General features: G+C 42.1%; 1 protein-coding gene across 1 annotated transcript in view; it reads right to left on the bottom strand.

Annotated features, from left to right (window-relative positions):
• Positions 1 to 20221, bottom strand: part of LOC115105515 (polypeptide N-acetylgalactosaminyltransferase 10-like) — a 124676-nt gene extending 104455 nt beyond the window's left edge. Inside the window, exon 1 of the mRNA XM_029627642.2 lies at positions 19776 to 20221. Coding sequence (XP_029483502.1) covers positions 19776 to 19934 — 159 coding nt within the window. The 5' untranslated portion in view covers positions 19935 to 20221. The remainder of the gene's footprint in view (positions 1 to 19775) is intronic.
• Between the last annotated feature and the right edge of the window lie 4208 nt (positions 20222 to 24429).

The raw sequence follows: 24429 nt of genomic DNA, 5'->3' as shown, positions 1-24429 counted from the left end.
TTGGCATTTTTAGCTAATATCATACAATTCCGATATGTTCACCAATATATCGTGCATCCCTATTGCCCAGCCCTAATTAAAACCCTTACTGGGATGCATGGATTAGTAAATGAATAGAGTTGCTCAGCCAGATCCCTGGGGCTGAGAGGAAAAGTGTTATTGGATTGTTTTTTTTTGGAAGATAACTTATTACCAGAGGCCTGATAAAAGAACTGCCCATGCATTCACAATGAGGTAGAGAATCAGAGGACAGTTGTTCAATACTTGTTTTTCCGTTTCCATGACACCTGCTGGGTGAGCCCTGTTTTCAAACATGAGGCCGGATCATACGCCGTCCAGCCATGCCCTACTGAGATACAAATCAGCTGCTTCCCCTCCACAGGTTCAGGGACAAAGAAACCAACCAGGGAAGTCTGCACTCTGCAGATCACCTCCCTGGTAGTTAACACGATATAAAACCCTGCCAACAAAGTACGCGCACTGCACTCTCTTCCTGTAGTTAACAAGACCTTCAGCTACAGTCCTCAGTGTGTGGGACAGTGAACTTTTGGCCCAAAGTGAGGTCAGTCCAGCTCAGCCCAGAGGACAGTGACTGGAGGGAGAGAGGTTGTTCCAAGTCTAGTAGCTTATATTCCATAGGCAGGGGCCTACAGTGAGGCACACAGACCCCCCTGGCAAGGGGGAGGCTCAGGTCCTTTCAGCCTAGCAAGGCTCCCAAGTAGGAGTCATTATGCCTGCCCTTGCTGGGCTGTGTCTACAGAGTAGCACAGCCAGAATGGGGCAGCTGCCACAGCCAGTCCTTCCACAGGCCCTCTTGGTCTCTTTCTCACTCTGCTCTAGTCTGTTGAAAGTCAGAATAGGGGTTGGAGGAGTTGTGGCCACCATACTCCTGAAGACAAGTCACATACTTAAATGCATTATTAAGACACACAGACTCGCAGGGAGGTGTTGTGGAGGTGGTCCACTAGGCTCATGAAAAACATCAAGAATGGTTCCAAATGGGTAAAGAGGGTGGAATCAATATATTTCTTAATTATGCTTTAACTTCTTTGGGACTGGGGGGGGCAGTATTGAGTAGCTTGGATGAATAAGGTGCCCAGAGTAAACTGCCTGCTACTCAGGCCCAGTTGCTAATATATGTATATTATTAGTAGATTTGGATAGAAAGTAGGAGGTCGACCAATTAATCGGAATGGCTGATTAATTAGGGCCGATTTCAAGTTTTCATAACAATCGGAAATCGGTATTATTGAGCGCCGATTTGCCATTTTTTTTTTTACACCTTTATTTAATCTTTAATTAACTAGGCAAGTCAGTTACACATTCTTATTTTCAATGACGGCCTAGAAACGGTGGGTTAACCTTTTGTGACTAGGGGGCAGTATTTTCATTTTTGGAAAAATAACGTTCCCGTAGTAAACGGGATATTTTGTCAGAACAAGATGCTAGAATATGCATATAATTGACAGCTTCCAAAACTGTAAAAATATTGTCTGTGAGTATAACAGAACTGATATTGCAGGCGAAAGCCTGAGAGAAATCCAATACGGAAGTGACTCATCTTTTGAAAGCTCTGCGTTCCAATGCGTCCCTATTGAGCAGTGAATGGGCTATCAACCAGATTACTTTTTCTCTGTATTCCCCAAGGTGTCTACAGCATTGTGACGTAGTTTTACGCATTTATGTTGAAGAATACCCGTAAGCGGCTACATTGCGCAACTGGTCACCTGATGGCTCCCAGAGTGACTCTCGCGTAAAATACAGAGGTAGCCATTATTCCAATCGGTCCTACTGAAAAACCAATTGTCCCGGTGGATATTATCATCGAATAGATATTTGAAAAACACCTTGAGTTTGCCATGTTTCTGTCGATATTATGGTGCTAATTTGGAATATTTTTAGGAGTTTGTGACTGAAGAACAAATGGAGCTATTTCGCCTACAAAAATAATATTTTTGAAAAAAAAGGAACATTGGCTATCTAACAGAGTCTCGTGAGTGAAAACATCCGAAGCTCATCAAAGGTAAACGATTTAATTTGATTGCTTTTCTGATTTCCGTGACCAAGTTACCTGCTGCTAGCTGGACAAAATGCTATGCTAGGCTATCGATAAACTTACACAAATGCTTGTCTAGCTATGGCTGTAAAGCATATTTTTAAAATCTGAGATGACAGGGTGATTAACAAAAGGCTAAGTTGTGTCTCAATATATTTCACTTGTGATTTTCATGAATAGGAATATTTTCTAGGAATATTTATGTCTGTTGCGTTATGCTAATTAGTGTCAGTCGATGATTACGCTCCCGGACCCGGGATGGCGAGATACTAGAGGTTAACTGCCTCGTTCAGGGGCAGAAAAACAGATTTTCACCTCGTCAGCTCGGGGGATCCAATCTTGCAACATTACAGTTAACTAGTCCAACGCAATAACGACCTGCCTCTCTCTCGTTGCACTCCACAAGGAAACTGCCTGTTACGCGAATGCAGTAAGCCTAGGTAAGTTGCTAGCTAGCATTAAACTTCTCATAAAAAACAATCAATCATAATCACTAGTTAACTACACATGGTTGATGATATTACTAGATATTATCTAGTGTGTCCTGTGTTGCATATAATCTGACTGAGCATACAAGTATCTAAGTATCTGACTGAGCGGTGGTAGGCAGAAGCAGGCGCGTAAACATTCGTTCAAACAGCACTTTCACGCGTTTTGCCAGAAGCTCTTCGTTGTGCGTCAAGCATTACGCTGTTTATGACTTCAAACCTATCAACTCCCGAGATGAGGCTGGTGTGACTGAAGTGAAATGGCTGGCTAGTTAGCGGGCGCTAATAGCGTTTCAAACTTCACTCGCTCTGAGCCTTGGGGTGGTTGTTTCCCTTGCTCTGCATGGGTAACGCTGCTTCGATGTGGTGACTGTTGTCGTTGTGTTGCTGATTCGAGCCCAGGGAGGAGCGAGGAGAGGGTCGGAAGCTATACTGTTACACTGGCAATACCAAAGTGCCTATAAGAACATCCAATAGTCAAAGGTTAATGAAATACAAATGGTAGAGGGAAATAGTCCTATAATAACTACAACCTAAAACTTCTTACCTGGGAATATTGAAGACTCGTGTTAAAAGGAACCACCAGCTTTCATATATTCTCATGTTCTGAGCAAGGAACTGAAACGTTAGCTTTCTTACATAGTACATATTGCACTTTTACTTTCTTCTCCAACACTTTGTTTTTGCATTATTTAAACCAAATTGAACATGTTTCATTATCTACTTGAGGCTAAATTCATTGTATTGATGTATTATATTAAGATACAAATGTCAAATATATGTCAACAAGCCTTCCTTCAAAAAGGACCCTTTATGGATGACATTTTGTGAAAAATCCCCCAAATCATGGTCTGCACAATTGGCTCAGCGTCTTCTGGATTAGGGGAGGGTTCGGCCAGCCGGGATGTCCTTGTCCCATTGCACTCTAGCGACTCCTTGTGGCGGGCCGGGCGCATGCACGCTGACATCAGTCGCCAGTTGTACAGTGTTCACTCCAACATATTGTTGCAGCTAACTTCCAGGTTAAGCAAGCAGTGTGTCAAGAAGCAGTGCAGCTTGGCAGGGTGATGTTTCAGAGGACGCATGGCTCTCGACCATCACCTCTCCCGAGTCCGTACGGGGGTTGCAGCGATGGGACTAACTACTAATTGAATTTCACAAAATTGGGGAGAAAAAGGGAGAAAAGTACACACCAAATGTATGTATGGAAGTCAATTAAAAAACAAAGTTATTTCTACTGTACTTACGCAGGTTCCAATTCCTATTACCTCACATACAGGTTTAACTACATATTTTTGTATCATTAGAGTAATTATTCAGCTTCACACTGACGGCTACACCTGCAGTCAGTCAGCATCATCATGGCCCTGGCCAGATCAGAATGTCTCGCTCCTCTCAACACTTCTCCCATCTCTGCTGCAATCCACTGCCCAGCCCAGCTGACTCACAGACAGCACAGCAGGACCTGGGCTCTGTGCAAATGGCTGCCTGTTACGATAATTTGACCACCAGTTTTGTTTCTGTACGAGCATGCAGAACAATAAAAACAGATAAGTGAACCTTAAACCCACACAGCTGTCCCCCTCATATCATCTCCTCCTAAGGATATCCTGAAATGACATTTGGCAACCAGCCTCTCCACTATCTCTATCATACGAAGGAGGCCGCTTCAGAATAGTACAATCTGAGTAGGGTATGGGGAGAGAATGGTCTTCCAGCATTGTCATTCAATAGAAATATTGACCAGCTATAACCCCTGAACTTAGATCCTGTGCTCACCAGAAGTCTCTTCAAAATGTCTTGCTACACAATTAGGCCGGTTTCCCATAACCATAGACTTGTAGAACACTTATTTATTTTTTACACTTCACTTTTTTCTAGGTCTGGTCATTAGGCCAATGACAACTGGAAGGCCTACTCATCCTCTGTCCAGACCACCATGTTGCCAGGTCAGGAAAGAATTACAATGTGAGTGACATGGTGCAGTCAGTGTCTAGGGCACAGCCATAACTTAGATCTCTGCTGGCACTGGCATGATCAGAGTACTCCCTGGCACCACCCCAATCCCATCCGAGAGAAGTGCTGTTCAAATAAGCGTCTTATCATCATCATGTCTGGAGGAGAGGCAGAAGGTTAATAAAAGTAGAGAAATATGGTAGAACATTAACTGCTGATGCAAGGTAATACCAGCTATAAGTGCAGACAGTATCCCTCTACCCGGTACCCCTCTGTGCCCTGTCATTTCACAGCTTCCTTCATGCACATCAGCACAAGGGTCTGGCTAAAAAGCCATTTCAGTCCACTCTCCTCCAGGTAATCAGTCTCACTGGGTCTTAATCCTCCTGAAGTCCCCCTCGTGATGGACCATCACAGGTTTGCCACCGCCGTGCAGGGAAGGCCAGCCTACAGCAGGTCACTCACTCATAATGGCACAATCAATGAGCAGTTTGGTTAAGAGGAAACCAATGGTCGGATCACTAGGCAGGGGAGTTATGACTCTGCAGGAAAGCACTTACCGGTGTCTCTGAAACGGCAAAGTGGATAGAAATCATAATACATGAATGAGTTAAAAATTCTGTATGTTGAAGCACTGATTTGTTTGATTAATACTAAAGGTAGTGCTTTCAAAAATGTTGCCAACTTCGAACTCGTCCAGCAACTGCACAATTTCATACAGACTATTTTCCTCATTAACATGTGCGATATTGTTTGGGATGTCAGTCAAGCAAGCACAGAGCGAGACAGAGCGAGAGAGCGGGACAGACACAGAGAGAGCGGGACAGACAGAGAGCGGGACAGACAGTGAGAGCGGGACAGACCGACAGAAGGGGACTTCCAGCGACAGAAGGGGACTTCCAGCGACAGAAGGGGACTTCCAGCGACAGAAGGGGACTTCCAGCGACAGAAGGGGACTTCCAGCGACAGAAGGGGACTTCCAGCGACAGAAGGGGACTTCCAGCGACAGAAGGGGACTTCCAGCGACAGAAGGGGACTGTGGGTGGCAAGGTAGCCTAGTGGTTAGAGTGTTGGGACTAGTAACCGAAAGGTTGCAAGTTCAAATCCCCGAGCTGACAAGGTACAAATCTGTCGTTCTGCCCCTGAACAGGCAGTTAACCCACTGTTCCTAGGCCGCCATTGAAAATAAGAATTTGTTCTAAACTGACTTGTCTAGTTAAATAAAAGGTCAAATAAATTTTAAAAAGAAGGGGACTACCGGCGACCGACAGAGAGAGACTACCGGCGACAGAGAGAGAGCGAGAGAGAGAGACTACCGGCAGAGAGAGAGAGAGAGAGAGAGAGAGAGAGAGAGAGAGAGAGAGAGAGAGAGAGAGAGAGAGAGAGAGAGAGAGAGAGAGAGAGAGAGAGAGAGAGACACACTGGCGACAGAGAGAGAGAGAGAGAGAGAGAGACACTACCGGCGACAGAGAGAGACTACCGGCGACAGAGAGAGACTACCGGCGACAGAGAGAGACTACCGGCGACAGAGAGAGACTACCGGCGACAGAGAGAGACTACCAGCGACAGAGAGAGACTACCAGCGACAGAGAGAGACTGACCAAAATATAAATCGGAAAAACAGAAGTGTGAGAAATAAGAAATCAAAAACACAGCTTTGCCGCCCGCCGGTAGTTTGCAGAGAAGCCGTGGTCTAATGGAGCAAGAAATGCAGCAATTCTGACAAAGACAGCATCTCAATCTTCAAACAGCTGTTCTGAATTGCTGGTTCAGTGTCTGTGAAAGTGCTTTAAGAATAGGACTGCCTCTTAAATTCTTCCTCTGAAGTGCTAGAAAAAGACATTTTCCTCTATGATTTAGAAGTATTTGAGAATAGTCTAATGGTAAATCCTAAATCACTCCCTTCCCCTCGGAACTCCATGTGCACTTCTGCCATATGTACAAGTGTCCCAAAGCTGGGGGGGGTGAAACTTGAGGCTGTAGGGTAGGCTTGGCCGGTATACTGGGGTATTTGGAAATAGCCACGGGATGGTTTTTCAAAACCGTCAAAACTATTTCTGACATTTTTCCAATAAATGTTATATTTGTAGTTACTTTTTAAATAAATACTTGCAGTCAACTTCTGCAATGCATTAGGAGATAAAGCACATTCTTCATTCACCCTTCACATTATGAAGCTTAGAGTTCCACAGAAAAGTTGAGCCAGTCACGTGTTTGCTTGTAAATAGCACCAACGGGTGAAAGCGGGAGCTGGTGAGTCCAGCTGTGTATGGATGGGTCGCTTTTGAAATTGAAAGTCATTATATTTGCTTCAATAGAGAAATCAGCAACGTGCAATTTTGTTAATTTAGGCAGACCCCATTTAGTCAACTGGTCGATTGTTCGGTCGATATGCTGTTGGTCGACCAAGATTTAAGGCGAAAACTAGCTAAAATAAAATTGAAAAATCATGATGTATAAAACAACTTCCTGATTCGCGCCAGTCTGAGTGGACTGATCGATTGTGGAGGCAGCACAGTCCATCAGTTTAAGACGTGCTACATAAATTGTATGGTTATATTACGTAAGACAAACAAAAAATTATTATTTAATAACAAATGCGCTTTCTTCCGTGTTGGCCAGTGATCGCTGTCCATGGTTCTGAATCATCAGTGTGCTGTTGAATTGGCACCTTTTCCTAGACCATGTTGCTATGTGCATAATAGCATAGTTAAACAGCATATTGGTGTTGAGAACGCGGCGAAGGCAGCTGTGGAGTTAGACAATTAAAGCAAGGGCTGTATTCTCTTAAGTGAAGAAACCAACTTAATTAGGCTATTAATTTATAGACCCAACTTTTAAATGTGCCTGGCTTTATAAATCATCATTACACACAAACAATAAAATGTGCAGTTGTCATACAACACCACAGATTAGAGGTCGACCGATTAATCGGAATGACAGATTAATTAGGGCCGATTTCAAGTTTTCATAACAATCGGAAATCGGTATTATTGAGCGCTGATTTGCCGTTTTTTTTTTTTTTTTACACCTTTATTTAACTAGGCAAGTCAGTTAAGAACACATTCTTATTTTCAATGATGGCCTAGGAACAGTGGGTTAAATGCCTCGTTCAGGGGTGGAACGACAGATTTTCACATTGTCAGCTCGGGGATACAATCTTGCAACCTTACAGTTAACTAGTCCAACGCAATAACGACCTGCCTCTCTCTCTCTCGTTGCACTCCACAAGGAGACTGCCTATTACGCGAATGCAGTAAGCCAAGGTAAGTTGCTAGCTAGCATTAAACTTATCTTATAAAAAACAATCATAATCACTAGTTAACTACACATGGTTGATGATATTACTAGATATTATCTAGCGTGTCCTGCATTGCATATAATCTGACTGAGCATACAAGCATCTAAGTATCTGACTGAGCGGTGGTAGGCAGTAGCAGGCTCGTAAACATTCCTTCAAACAGCACTTTCGTGTGTTTTGCCAGCAGCTCTTTGTTGTGCGTCAAGCATTGCGCTGTTTATGACTTCCTAGCCTTTTTTGGTCCTCCAATTATCGGTATCGGCGTTGAAAAATCATAATCAGTCGACCTCTACCACAGATGTCTCAAGTTGAGGGGGCATGCAATTGGTATGTTGACTGCAGGAATGTCCACCAGAGCTGTTACCAGAAAATGTCAATGTTATTTTCTCTACCATTTTACTTTTTTATTTAACCTTTGTTTAACTAGTAGACAAGTCAGCCGCCTCCAAAGCCATTTTAGAGAATTTGGCACTACGTCCAACCGGCATCACAACCGTAACCATTCCAGCCCAGTCGTAGACCTGACTCCCCAGTGGGTGGGCCCATGCCCTCCCAGGCCCACCCATGGCTGCAACCCTGCCCAGTCATGTGAAACTCATAGATTAGGTCCTAATGAATTTGTTTAAAATTGACCGATTTTCTTAGATGAACTGTAATGCAGTAAAATATTTGAAATAGTTTCATTTGGCATTCATATTTTTTGTTTGGTATACATTTTAGGTCATTTAGAATACGCTCTTATCCATAGCGAATTATGCCTACAGTCAGTGCATTTAACCAAGAAGACAACCACATCAGTCACATATTGCATAACTAAAATTATTTTCAATGCTTCCTAAACAAACACAATATCCTACATATTTCTGTGCGCAAAAATGAGTACAGGATGGGACGGGAGTGATTTAAAATCGGGAAGGGACAGGAAAGTTCCAAGGTTGTGGGATCAGCACAGAACAGGATTTTTTTTTGTCAGGACAAGACGTGACAGGAATTCATTTTCACTCCTGTGTCAACCTCTAGTGTGAGAGTTGTTTGGTTAGTGATGTTTCTGTATCGCTCATGTGATTGCGGAGTTGGCTAAACAAAATGGCCACTGGATCGATGCAAATAATCATGATATTCTGCCAGGTAGGCTACTTTGTGGTTAACATTTAATTGAGAAGGTTTTAGGGAAAGCCTGTCCATCTCTACCAAAATAACCTTATCATTAGCATAATTGCTACCGGCAGCACAAAGTGTTTGTCTGTGCGGTGTGTGCATAGGCGGAGGGGAATGCCGTTTCATAAAGTTACAGAAAAATACAAAATCACTGATACTTTGTTGAATTTTTTTATTATTTTTATTATTATTGTCGATTTCCGTTTTAATGTCTGGATTCCGTCTGCAACCTGCATGGGACTAATTTCTTCATCACGCTCGCTCCCGCTGACTTCTTGTCCCACCTGCTCCCGCAAGGACTGGTCCCGAATCCAACTGCAGTCCTGCAATCTTATTTTATGTGTATGTGACACAGCTCGCTTTGCAGCCCTGATGCCAGCAAATTTTCCACCCTAGTCAGGATCAAAGAAGTCGTTAAAATTGCCTAAGAATTAGGTTAAAATACCAGAGATCCTCAACTGGCCCAACAAACTAAGCAAAAAAAGAAACGTCCCTTTTTCAGGACCCTGTCTTTCAAAGAAAATTTGTAAAAATCCAAATAACTTCACAGATCATTATAAAGGGTTTAAACACTGTTTCCCATGCTTGTTCATTGAACCATAAACAAATAATGAACATGCACCTGTGGAATGGTCATTAACACACTAACAGCTTATAGAGAGTAGGGACTCAAGGTCACAGTTATGAAAACTTAGGACACTGAAGAGGCCTTTCTACTGACTGAAAAACACCAAAAGAAAGATGCCCAGGGTCCCTGCTCATCTGCCTTAGGCATGCTGCAAGGAGGCATGAGAAGTGCAGATGTGGCCAGGGCAATAAATTGCAATGTCCGTACTGTGAGACGCCTAAGACAGCGCTACAGGGAGACAGGACGGACTGCTGATCTTCCTTGCAGTGGCAGACCATGTGTAACACCTGCACAGGATCAGTACATCCGAACATCACACCTGCAGGACAGGTACAGGAAGGCAACAACAACTGCCCGAGTTATACCAGGAACGCAAAATCCCTCCGTCAGTGCTCAGACTGTTCTCAATAGGCTGAGAGAGGCTGAACTGAGGGCCTGTAGGCCTGTCGTAAGGCAGGTCCTCACCAGACATCACCAGCAAGGTTGTCAATGGGCACAAACCCACGTTCGCTGGACCAGACAGGACTGGCAAAAAAGTGCTCTTCACTGACGAGTCGCGGTTTTGTCTCACCTGGGGTGATGGTCAGATTTGCGTTTATCGTCGAAGGAATGAGCGTTACACCGAGGCCTGGACTCTGGAGCGGGATCGATTTGGAGGTAGAGGGTCTGTCATGGTCTGGGGCGGTGTGTCACAGCATCATCGGACTGAGCTTGTTGTCATTGCAGGCAATCTCAACGCTGTGCGTTACAGGGAATACATCCTCCTCCCTCATGTGGTACCCTTCCTGCAGGCTCATTGACATGACAATGCCACCAGCCATACTACTCGTTCTGTGAGAGATTTCCGACAAGACAGGAATGTCAGTGTTCTGCCACGGCCAGCGAAGAGCCCGGATCGCAATCCCATTGAGCATGGCTAAGATCTGTAGGATCAGAGGGTGAGGCCTAGGGACATTCCCCCCAGAAATGTCCAGGAACTTGCAGGTGCCTTGATGGAATAGTGGGGTAACATCTCACAGCAAGAACTGGCAAATCTGGTGCAGTCCATGAGGAGGAGATGCACTGCAGTACTTCATGCAGCTGGTGGTCACAGCTCCATTTCTGTTAGTCACATGTCTGTGGAACTTGTTCAGTTTGTGTCTCAGTTCTTGAATCTTATGTTCATACAAATATTTACACATGTTAAGTTTGCTGAAAATAAACACAGTTGACAGTGAGAGGACGTTTCTTCTTTTGCTGAGTTTATTAGGCTATCGGTACTATTGGGCTACATCAACCAATAGGGTAGACGTAGTTTAAAAGAGCACAGTTGGGGCGAAATATAGGAGTGTGGACACTTTCTTGACTTAAGCTACATTTTGCATAACTTTTAGGTGCAAGGCAATTTGCAAGCAGAGTAAAATGCATGTGTTATCAATACTTATTTCCAGTCAATGTCAGATTAAACATTGCCCATCATATTTTGGAAGTTAAAGACAACTGCGCTGTGCTTCTCAGCCCATATAGCCTATTTCTACAGGCTATTTAACAGAGACCACACATACACCCAATTGATCTTGTACGCCCAACAAAAGAGAAAATTAGGCTACTGAACATGAGCACCCTTCCTGTCCTTTGTCTGCTGAAGCGCAAAGGCCCACCTGAAGATGTGCTGTGATTTGTTAATTCAACTCATTACAAGAATCATACACATATTTCTTTTTAATCATCTTTGTTGTGATTGCAACTATTGAGCAGCAGTGGTCCACCGCTAAATTAATAGGGGAAACACTGACAATCCCAGGCAGCCATTGTGAGTCTACCAGGGTTAGAGGTTCCAAGTCCATTTTAGCTGTTTGTTCCACACAACAACAAAAATACAATAAAAATATATATTTGACAGTTATTTTATTTTAATGACGGTCTTCATCCATACCGTCAGTTACACGATTATACGGTAATTGTGCCAGCCCTAAACTCAAGTTTAACAAGAACCAAGAGCCATACATCAATGATATCAAATGGTTGAGAAAATATATTTTATCAGCTGAGAAATTCCCTTCGTGCATCCTTACAGATACACATCAAGATGACTAGGGATGCTGGTGATTCCTTGTCTGACAACACATGCAGTATATGCAGTGTAGGAGACAAATGTGATAGCGCAACACCAGACACTGCATAAAAAGTATCTCTACAATAATACAAAAAACATCCCCACAACATTCACTGCCTTCATTTCATTACTTAACCAGGCAAGTTGACAGAGTCAACATTTTTCATCATCATAACCCATGGCTGCACATTTCCTGCACCTGCCTCTCATTTGGCCCCTTGTTCTTAGCAGGGCTGAGGAGCTCGCCGAGGCATACAGAGTAGGCAGCAGCAGGCGCACAGCCTCCGCCAGCAGCGGTCAACGCTCGCCTTGTCTGGGAAATGACGGGAGGAAACGCTTTACAACAAAGTGAACAAACATCTCTGCCTTTACTCCAAAATGTATTTTCCTCCCCGCCATAATGTGGAATGTATGAGCCTTTAACGATTGACTCCGCTCTCAATGCATCCAACTTGCTCCCTCCAATCTTCTAATCTTCCAAGGTCTTCACACATTCAAAACAAAATAATATTTCAGATTCTCTTAATGTACTGCCTAAGGTTGCTGTATTAACGTTTTACCTCGGCTGACATCAAATTCTAAAGGTCGCAATAGGGGGGTTCGTCCTTACTGAGACCGTGTCTGTGCATAGGATAATGAATCATAACAGTTTAAACAGTATTTTCCACACCACTCATATAGGCTAGTTTTTCTATCATCTCCCTGCTTCAAATGTGCATTCTCTCAGAAGAAGCACTGCTCTATTAAACAGGGATGCAAACTGGTGAGGGTCCAAAAATGGTGTTGAAATGTGCATATACTTTTCATATTTTCAGATATTAACATAATACATAATACATATCTGAACAATGTTTATTGTAGGCTGGCATTGTGTAATTGATTGAGTGGGTCGAATTTGTGCCGTATCCCAATGTGTCGCTGTACTCATGAGCGGCATGATTTACCATATCCGAAGCGGACCTATAGATCTATTTGTTAGGCAAGACATGGCTGCATCTCACTTTAGACTGTGTTTTGGATCGCCATTCGCCTTTTGCTACCTATTAATGTAACTAGCCTAAATATAGATTGTGTCCTGCATTTATCGAGCTGATATATTGTTTACTAGGCCTACTTGGTGCCGCTGTTTTGTTCTGTTTGCATTAATTTGTTTGAATTCGCAGAAGTTTCAATATTCTAAGCCTAACTGCTATTCAGTATTTTTGTTGCATGCATGAATAACTAGGCTACTACTTTCAGCATTTAGTTGGCATTATCTTGGTAAGGCAGCTGTAATAGGTGAAATACCCTATCAATCTTGTAGCCTATATTCATTACCAAAACAGCCTTGCTTCAGTAACTTCAAAAGCACTCAATGGTCTCAGAGTCTCGGCATTTTAACTTTATGTTTTTGGTATAGCTTTAAGACAAATTCAATATAATTCCAATGCAAGAAACCCCAACAAATGTGTCACCACACAGATTTCAACTGTCCCCTTAGTCACTTTATCCTAGCGCTGGGATGGAGAGAAGCAGACTAGTAGATTAATGGCTGGTTAGGGGATGTGGTTGGCTGCTCACAGCTGTCACACATGGTATTGGATGAAGCACTCATTCTGATATGGCATGTCTGACATCATGCTCTGAACTCTGATATTCTATTTGTAGGATGCTTTCTGTGTTTAGTCATTCATTTCAATATGATGCTAACGTAGCTAGCTAACGTTAATTACTTTGTGTGTAATAAGTTGTGCTACGAAACATACATGCTACTTTATTTGCTTCTTGTCAACTACAACCACAGCATTATTTCAAACACAGGTTGGTTATCGAGTTAGATTCCAAATTTCTCAGTCAGTCTGTTGCGTTGACAGCGTGATGACACAACCGCCAGAAAAGGTAACGTTAGTGAGCACACAGTGGGAGAATCTAAATTGCTTACTCCTCGCATCCTCTACTCAAAACCCATTGGATGAGAAAGCCAGAGGTCCCTCCCCTCTAACCTCCTGGGTTTTGAGAAGGAGGTGAGGACAAAAGGAGTATGCAATTGAGATTCTCCCAGGGAGAAAATCTGTTCACGCTGTTCTTTTATAGCTCAACTGGTGACACACCGTCTGCTCACTGTCAGAGCCATCCTATTCCAAACATTTTTGATGAGACACGTGGGAAAATGGCTTAAGGACAACAAAGTCAAGGTATTGGAGTGGCCATCACAAAGCCCTGACCTTAATCCCATTGAACATTTGCCGGCAGAACTGAAAAAGTGTGTGCGAGTAAGGAGGCCTACAAACCTGACTCAGTTACACCAGCTCTGTCAGGAGGAATGGGCCAACATTCACCCAACTTATTGTGGGAAGCTACCCGAAAGGTTTGACCCAAGTTAAACAATTGAAAGGCAATGCTACCAAATACTAATAGAGTATGTAAACTTCTGATCCACTGGGAATGTGATGAAAGAAATAAAAGCTGAAATAAATAATTACGTAAACAAAGGTTACTGGAGCCTTGAAATAATAGCATAACTTTTTCCCTCTCATTCACATTTCAAGAGAGTCAAATGGAGAATATTTAATTGAACCAGAGGCTAAACTCTTACTCAACCTTAATGTAATAAAATGGCACATCAGGACAAAGAGAAAAGGCCACCAGGTCAACTAGACTCACTTTACTAAACCGAACATATGAGAGGAAGGGGGTCACAAAAAGTTCAGATTTGCATCACTTTCATTGTTAGGCAGGCGTGATTTACAACCACAGAATCTGAAGTACAGCAGAGCAGACGTAGGGCCTATAGCCCGTGAACCAGACTTTCTGCACTAACTGGCTCTCAAACAATATACTGTACCCTCGGATAGGTATCACTTTGGTGCCGGTCTTGTGATGCGCTCTATGGGCCGTGTTAACAACTATTGAGCTCTAATACACACAGAAACAAGACAGGGCCTGGTGGCTGAATAACCTCCTGGACAAATTTAAAGGCCCAGGCACACCACTAGCGTTTGCTGGCAGAGAGTCCTTAGCACATCTGAAAGTAATTTGCGAAACGACTGTGCACCAATTTTACATGTAGAATTGCATGAATAATGTTAGCTGTTTCACACAAAAACCCAAATAACCCTGCAACAGGGCAAGAAAAATATTACCGTTCACCAAGCAACAGCATATTATTCTGGCAACACAATCACTGATATTTTTTCACTCAAAATAAGAGTCCCGCTGCAAAGACACGCTAAACTTTGGGAATATATGCCGTGCAACTGTTTTTTCACAGCATTGCAACCACCTTTGAATTGTTTTATTGTTTTTTTTTGTGGGCGGGGGGTATATTATTTATACCAGCATTTCATTTGAAAGTTTAAACAAATACTGATATGTTGAACGCTATTGCATAGGCTATACTTAAAGAAATAAAATGTTAATAGAAACATGTTTTTCAAATTATTTAATAGTCTGCAAAACTTAAAATTGGTCTATTGTGCTGGGCAACAGGTTTAATATAGACTGCTAGCTACTTCCAGACAAATGAGAGAACAACTCACTGACAATTTTACTCGCCTGAGCAGAGCTGGTAAGGCTGTTATGTTATCTAGAGCGTTGGTGACTAACTGTGCTGCTGGCAACAATTTAATTAAGCTTTTTTAGCAATATATTTCTGACACCAGCCATATTCAACAGGTATTGAGCATTCGTAAATTTGTCAGTTAGTTTGGCACACAGACGAGTGCTCTGAAATAGGAATAGGTAGACGTAGCTGGTAAATTCACTCTGGCTATTGACAGTTGTTGCGGTGACATCATGAACATTCTATTGAAACGGTTACTTGCATAGACTTTAGAGGTCGACCGATTAATCAGAATGGCCGAATAATTAGGGCAGATGTCAAGTTTTCATAACAATCGGAAATCGGTATTTTTGGGCGCCGATTTGCCGATTGAAAAAATGTTTTATATCTTTATTTAACTAGGCAAGTCAGTTAAGAACACCTTATTTTCAATGACGGCCTAGGAACTATGGGTTAACTGCCTCGTTCAGGGGCAGAACGACAGATTTTCACATTGTCAGCCCGAGGGATCCAATCTTGCAACCTTACAGTTAACTGGTCCAACGCAATAACGACCTGCCTCCCTCTCGTTGCACTCGACAAGGAGACTTACCTTGGATTACTGCCTGTTATGTGAATGCAGTAAGCCAAGGTATGTTGCTAGCAAGCATTAAACTAGTCATAAAAAACAAACAATAATAATCACTAGTTAACTACACATGGTTGATGATATTACTAGATATTATCTAGCGTGTCCTACGTTGCATATAATCTGACTGAGCATACAAGCATCTAAGTATCTGACTGAGCGGTGGAAGGCAGAGGCAGGCGCGTAAACTTTCCTTCAAACTGCACTTTCGTGCGTTTTGCCAGCAGCTCTTCGTTGTGCGTCAAGCATTGCGCTGTTTATGACTTCAAGCCTATCAACTCTCGAGATGAGGCTGGTGTAACCGAAGTGAAAGGGATTGCTAGTTAGAGCGCGCTAATAGCGTTTCAAACGTCACTTGCTCCGAGCCTTCTAGTAGGTGTTCCCCTTGCTCTGCATGGGTAACACTGCTTCGATGGTGGCTATTGTCATTGTGTTCCTGGTTCGAGCCCAGGGAGGAGAGGGACCGAGGCTATACTGTTACACTGGCAATACTAAAGTGCCTATAAGAACATCCAATAGTCAAAAGGTTAATTAAATAAAAATGGTATAGAGGGAAATAGTCCTATAATTCCTATAATAACTACAACCTAAAACGTCTTACTTGGGAATATTGAAGACTCATGTTAAAAGGAACCACCAGCTTTCATATGTTCTCATGTTCTGAGCAAGGAACTGAAATGTTAGCATTCTTACATGGCATACAGTGGGGCAAAAAAAGTATTTAGTCAGCCACCAATTGTGCAAGTTCTCCCACTTAAAAAGATGAGAGGCCTGTAATTTTCATCATAGGTACACTTCAACTATGACAGACAAAATGATATTTGTTTTCTCCAGAAAATCACATTGTAGGATTTTTAATGAATTTATTTGCACATTATGGTGGAAAATAAGTATTTGGTCACCTACAAACAAGCAAGATTTCTGTCTCTCACAGACCTGTAACTTCTTTAAGAGGCTCCTCTGTCCTCCACTCGTTACCTGTATTAATGGCACCTGTTTGAACTTGTTATCAGTATAAAAGACACCTGTCCACAACTTCAAACAGTCACACTCCAAACTCCACTATGGCCAAGACCAAAGAGCTGTCAAAGGACACCAGAAACTAAATTGTAGACCTGCACCAGGCTGGGAAGACTGAATCTGCAATAGGCAAGCAGCTTGGTTTGAAGAAATCAACTGTGGGAGAAATTATTAGGAAATGGAAGACATACAAGACCACTGATAATCTCCCTCGATCTGGGGATCCACGCAAGATCTCACCCCGTGGGGTCAAAATGATCACAAGAACGGTGAGCAAAAATCCCAGAACCACACGGGGGGACCTAGTGAATGACCTACAGAGAGCTGGGACCAAAGTAACAAAGCCTACCATCAGTAACACACTATGCCGCCAGGGACTCAAATCCTGCAGTGCCAGACGTGTCCCCCTGCTTAAGCCAGTACATGTCCAGGCCCGTCTGAAGTTTGCTAGAGAGCATTTAGATGATCCAGAAGAAGATTCTCCCAATGTCAAATGGTCAGATCAAACCAAAATATAACTTTTGGGTAAAAACTCAACTCGTCGTGTTTGGAGGACAAAGAATGCTGAGTTACATCCAAAGAACACCATACCTACTGTGAAGCATGGGGGTGGAAACATTATGCTTTGGGGCTGTTTTTCTGCAAAGGGACCAGGACGACTGATCCGTGTAAAGGAAAGAATGTGTTTTGCATTGGGGGCTATCGAAGGGGTGGAGAACAAATTTGGTTAGTAGAGACCTAGCCCTTGATCATGATTCTCAGGTCCATTATATTACACATAAGAGTCATTGGACAAAGGCTTCTTCTGTACGGGTGTGTTTTGTTAAGAGTCACATCTCTGTCTGAACATTAGCACCCATCGCTTGCTGTACAGTTTTGGAAGCATAAGGACCTTATCTTTCCTATCAGAAAGAAATAATTTTCTAAAACCAAAAGTTTAAATTGATACACACCTTTAGAGTTAGTGTTCCCACACGACCATTGTCATTGTGTTCCTGGTTCGAGCCCAGGGAGGAGCGAGGAGAGGGACCGGGGCGGCAGGGTAGCCTAGTGGTTAGAGCGTTGGACTAGTAACCGGAACGTTGCAAGTTCAAACCCCCGAGCTGACAAGGTACAAATCTGTCGTTCTGCCCCTGAACAGGCAGTTAACCCACAGTTCCTAGGCCGTCATTGAAAATAAGAATTTGTTCTTAACTGACTTGCCTAGTTAAATAAATGTCAAATTAAAATAAAATAAAATTCATACATGTTACAGCGAGTGTTTACGTTAAACAGAGGGACCACCTGTGCTAATTAGCTATCTAGTATGCTCCGAACACTAGTGTGTAAAGGAAGAAGGCCACCAGAATGTGTCACTGAAAAATACTAAAATCGGCAGCAACTGTGATAAAGCTGGTTAAAACAGTGTACATAAAATGTATATTTTTCCGTTATGAAATTATTTTGATGCGATATGAAAGGGATTTATGATTGTGTATCACAATTGACCTTAATGAGTAATGGTAGGCTCCTTGAAAGTACATGCTGGACTAGTAGAGACCCTACTGAGTATTTCCTACCCAACTTTTAACTTCTACGGGACCGGTTGAGCTAACATATTCTAATCACATTAGCCTGAGGTTGTAAGTAACAAACAAAAAAATGCCCAGGAAATAGACATATGTGATATGGGCAAAAAGCTTCAATTCTTGTTAATCTAACTGCACTGTCCAATTTACAGTAGTTTTTACAATGAAAGAATATCATGCTATTATTTGAGGAGAGTGCACAATTATTCACTTGAAAAGTTATTAAAAACCAATTAGGCACATTTGGGCAGTCTTGATACAATATTTTGAACAGATATACAATGGTTCATTTGATCAGTTTAAAACGTTGCACATTCACTGCTGCCATCTTGTGGCCAAAATCTAAATTGTGCCTGAGCTGTAATAATACATTATGGACTTTGTCTTGCATTTCAAAGGAGGTAGAACAAAAAAGTGTTTTTCTTTTACCAGCTCTAATGTGTTATATTCTCCTACATTAATTTCACATTTCCACAAACTTCAGTGTTTCCTTTCAAATGGTATCAATAATATGCATATCCTTGCTTCAGGTCCTGAGCTACAGCCAGTTAGATTTGGGTTACTTATTGCCTATTCTTGAGGGCACAATAAGTGCCCATTGATTAAAATTAATCATCATCTTTTGAATGACTAATCCACAATAAAGTGTGGGCTTTTATTTTGAAGGTTTACTCATTACCATACGAACGTGACATCATTTGTGCAGCTAGTAGAATACTAGTAAAAATAGCTTACAGAACCACGCAGAAACATATTATTTCAAAACAGCATCTTTGTGCTGGGTCTCAACAACCAATGTGAACAACTGTCTGCTACACATCACAACTTCCTTTCGTATAACGAACGTTAGGCTTTGTAACTTGTAACACAGCTATTTCCTGACTGCTACGTGGCCTTCTCACTATCCACCAGCGTAGCTACCTGGCATTATCCTCCCACATTCTTCTGAAAAGCTCGACTTTGGCGACAACATGCCCCTTTTCCTAAAGAAGAGATGTATTGGTAAAGTAGCGTAACTAGTTAGCTAGCAAACTAGCGAATGTCATTGAAAAGGGGGTGACAAGCAGTGTCACACGTAGCAAGAACACATTAATTAGTCATGTAGAAACTTGCTAGCCAATTGACAATTTAAGAACCTGCTGCCAAAAAGCCTCACATTGTCAACATGTTAAAAAAGCTAGCTAACGTTAGACGGTTAATGTTGCAGATATTTTAGATGCGTGCAGCTAACTAGCTACGTCCATTTCCAACGTGATCAGACAGTCAGTGACACCAAGTCAAGAAGTGTTTTCACTTGCAGCGCGACTCAGCCAAACCATGTACTAGACAACCGTACCTGTATTTGAAGGATGCCACCCGGTCCCTCCACTATTTCTGGCGAGTTCTCAAAGACTCGATCTCGATACAATGACCACAGACCAACGTTCGGCAGGAAAAGAAGAGCCGCTATAAGCAACCCTGCGAACTGCAGTAGACGTTTTTCTTTCCGCCTCATTTCTCCAGAAGAAATGCGAGAAAAGCTGTCGACAGTGTATTCCCAGGCAGCTCCTTCCCGGTGGAAACAACTTTCACAAATTCACTCTGATCAAACGAACGATGTAGTTTATTGAGCTGCAGGCACTTCCGCTAGGGGGAGTTAATCAATATCCTGGTTGGGGGATCACAAAACGGAAGGAGACTTTTGCATTCTTTGTAGTGAAGAATGATGAGATTCCCTAAAAACACACCACTTCAATACAGCTACGAGTGTAAGTTACTTTTTCGTACCAGGTTACGATATGAAGTTAGAGACATGCTCCGGAACGTTGGCGACTAGTAACAAAGAGGGTATATTATATTGACAAGATAGTCAAGTGACCGCTCTAACAATGGAAATACAAATATGGAAGGCAGGCGAGATCAGGTGGGACCATTCTAGCCAATAAGAGGGTAGATACGCATGACAACAACATACAATAGAGATAGATGTAGAGGACTCCGTGCTACTATAGTCTGTTTGACAGCATGAGCGTTCTTCATTGGCTGATTGCTCCCAACTCATAGGAATCCCCAACCATTTGACTACTTTACAAGGGTGGAAGCCCTCAATGGCAACGTCCATGCTAAAACAGGTTATATCCATGATGAGTCCTCTATCTATCTCTATGAAACAGGCACAACTCAAATATAAATTTGCCGAAATGCCACGTGCATCCACTTATGTCAGTGCATTTGTAACAACCTAACCTTTACAAAACGTATGTTTGATCAAGCCTCAAATAGCAAATTAGCTACATTTGTTGACCACATTTAACACCTCTACAAAAATGTCAAATTTTGTGGGCTTATTTTTGTGGACATTTTTCAGCGGAGTAAAACCTCTGCTTCGCCTCTTCCTCCCTGCTAGTAAGTAGGGAAAGGGTTAGCGAAAATGCTCTCCTAACCTGCTAGGAAAAGTCACTTCTGGTCAAACCTGTATCAAAGTGGTGTGTTTTTAGGGAGTCCCAATAATCAATATTTGAATTCCAACCGAACCATAACTGTGCAACAACACAATGTTCATATTAAATCACCTACAGACCTGCAGAAATAAAAATGACACCCTGGCTCCTTTATGACATTAAAATGGAAGTGTTCACAAAGCTCCAGGGATATTGGCAATGAAGCCCTTGGTCTACTTCCTCAGAGTCAGATAAACTTGGGAATCATTTTTTATGTATGTGTGTCCAATATGAAGGAAGTTAGAGGTAGTTTCGAGATCAATGCTAACTAGCATTAGCGTAAAGACTCATTATACAGGAATAGACTACAGGAATTGGGAGGGAACCAAAGATATTTTCCAATCGTTTCATTCTGAATAGAACCATATTTTTTTTTCTCCAGTTCCACTGTTCTGACCAGCAAAATTAACTCTGAACCAGTTTGAACCCCCAAAAAGTAACAGTTTATATAGTTAATTCTTTGAAATCAACATAAATTACTTTACCAATAAGTGCGGAAAGAGCAGCTTGCTTTCAAGTGATTGTTTTCATTCTAACGGTGGTGCAGGACAGACGTTGCTCTAAGATACAGAGTAGCCACGTTTTGCAAGCATGAAGAGGCCAGAGAAGGCCAGGCAAGTAAATTGGAACAGAAGTTGGGTATTGGAGAAAGTCCATCAGTGTGTGTTCTGCAAACAATATACAGCGGATGAAGGTCCGGCATGAGCGTGGTGAACGTATGTACGTGGTTATGAACAGCGAAGAAGAGCCAAGTGCAGAGGTAAGATGTGTGTTGAGGAGAAATGGTGGTAACACAAACCGTACTGTGCTGTCTCTGATGGTTCAGAAATGTAACCTGACGAGTATGAGGATGAATTACCTGCGGTAGCAGGTGCGGTGAAGACCTCATAGTCCAAGCCTCGCCCTGATGGTCATGCAAATTATGATTCTGGCCCAGTGGGAGTGACATTTTTGGAGAAAGTGGATCCCTGCCTTTTGGCTGACCCATATGTTGACTCAGTCTGGATAGAACATAATTTGGGTAATGTTAAATCTGTGAATGTAGCTCGAAGTGAATTTGTGATTATTTTCTGTGATTGGGACACATGGGCAGGGTTTGGTAGCTTACTTTATAAATGTAATCCGTTTTGGTTACTAGTTAACTGTCCAAATTTGTAACAGTAACTTTTGGATTACACAAATTTAGTAACGTAATCTGATTACATTCCGCTACTTTTTGATTACTTTCCCCTTAAGAGGCATTAGAGGAAGACAAACATGTATATTACCAATTGAACAACATCTATTGCAGGATAAATCAATGTTAAAGTTTACATATCTGGCCATATATTGATGTTACATTTTACTTTATGGGTTGGTTATGTAGGCTTCTTCTAACCCATTACTTTCTACTACATATAATAATACAATTAAATTATATATTTACATTAAAAAATGAAGTATATCAGAATTCCAGTCATTCCAATAAATGTTATATCCCTTGATCTTCAAGAATAGGACTTGGAAATATGGAAGTATAGATTAGCCAAGTTGTTTACCCTGAGCATAACCCCAAAAGTAAGAATTTATTAGTCATGAGGACTGATTGGGCTCATTGATTTGAAAAATAAATGCTGCGTTCATGGAATGGCATGCTTTGAGCACTACTGAAAAGTGCTATTATGTGAAAAATGAATGCCATATGCTGCATTTTCTATAGGCCTATTGTTTACCTTTTTGTTGGTGACACTTTGATATCTTGATAATATCTAGCTGTTTAAAGGGAAAATCTTCAGATGAAACAATAACAAATCGTCCGCACCAGCGTCTGTTTTGGTAAAGAGCTGAGGGATGGGCCTAGAGAAATGTAACCACTCTCAGATTAATAGACAGAGCTATGGATGCAAGGACTGACCAACCATGATATCAAAATTATTGTTTTAACCATGCTCTGAGGATGTACAGGTTTGTTTACATTTACAATGTTTACAAACATGAGAGAAAAAAAGCTTATGTTTTAGGTTCTCATCGACTGTGACAGTTAAACTAAGCTCATGAGTAATTTTTAAGTTATATTCTTCAAGAATCAATGCATGTACATGTAACGGATGTGAAACGCCTAGCTAGTTAGCGGTGGTGCGCGCTAAATAGCGTTTCAATCGGTGACATCACTTGCTCTGAGACCTTGAAGTAGTGGTTCCCCTTGCTCTGCAAGGGCAGCGGCCTTTGTAGAGCGATGGGTTACGATGCTTCGTGGGTGACTGTTGTTGATGAGTGCAGAGGGTCCCTGGTTCGCGCCCGGGTATGGGCGAGGGGACGGTCTAAAGTTATACTGTTACATACAGTACCAGTTAAAGGTTTGGACACACCCTACTCATTCAAGGGTTTTTCTTTGTTTTTACTATTTTATACATTGTAGAATAGCATGAAGACATCAAAACTATGAAATAACACATATAGAATCATGTAGCAACCAAAAAAGTGTGAAACAAATCCAAATATATTTTAGATTTTAGATTCTTCAAAGTAGCCACCCTTTGCCTTGAGGATAGCTTTGCACTCTCTTGGCGTTCTCTCAACCAGCTTCAGGAGGAATGCTTTTCCAACCGTCTTGAAGGACTTCCCATATATGCTGAGCACTTGTTGGCTGCTTTTCCTTCACTCTGTGGTCCAACTCATCCCAAACCATCTCAATTGGGTTGTGGAGGACAGGTCATCTGATGCAGCACTCCACCACTCTCCTTCTTGGTCAAATAGCCCTTACACAGCCTGGGGGTGTATTTTGGGTCATTTTCCTGTTGAAAAACAAATTATAGTCCCACTAAGCGCAAACCAGATGGGATGGCGTATCGATGCAGAATGCTGTGGTAGCCATGCTGGTTAAGTGTGCCTTGAATTCTAAATAAATCACAGACCGTGTCACCATCAAAGCATCCATTACTCGTGTTTCTTGGCCCAAGCAAGTATTTTCTTCTAATTGGTGTCCTTTAGTAGTGGTTTCTTTGCATTGATTTGACCATGAAGGCCCGATTCATGGAGTCTCCTCTGAACAGTTGATGTTGAGATGTGTCTGTAACTTGAACTCGGTGAAGCATTTATTTGGGCTGGAATTTCTGAGGCTGGTAACTTTAATGAACTTATCCTTATACTCCTTTCCTGTGGCGGTCCTCATGAGAGCCAGTTTCATCATCACGCTTGACGGTTTTTGCGACTGCATTTGAAGAAACATTCAAAGTTATAGAAAATGTCTTAAAGTAATGATGGACTGTCATTTCTGTTTGCTTATTTGAGCTGTTCTTGCCATAATATGGACTTTGTCTTTTACCAAATAGGGCTATCTTCAGTATACCAACCCTACCTTGTCACAACACAACTAATTGGCTCAAACACATTAAGAAGGAAAGAAAATGTGTTAGGGTTAGCCCTAACCCTAAATTAACTTTCTTTTTTACTTCTTAAGGCTAGGCCCCTTTTTTCTCCAGGTCCTGTCAGAATGACTTGCCCAAAGTAAACTGGCTGTAGCTCAGGCCC

This window comes from Oncorhynchus nerka, linkage group LG22, assembly GCF_034236695.1.
Source record: "Oncorhynchus nerka isolate Pitt River linkage group LG22, Oner_Uvic_2.0, whole genome shotgun sequence".
NCBI classification, from domain to species: Eukaryota; Metazoa; Chordata; class Actinopteri; order Salmoniformes; family Salmonidae; genus Oncorhynchus; species Oncorhynchus nerka.
Note: the sequence above shows the minus strand (reverse complement) of the source record. Positions and strands in the feature narration are given on the sequence as shown.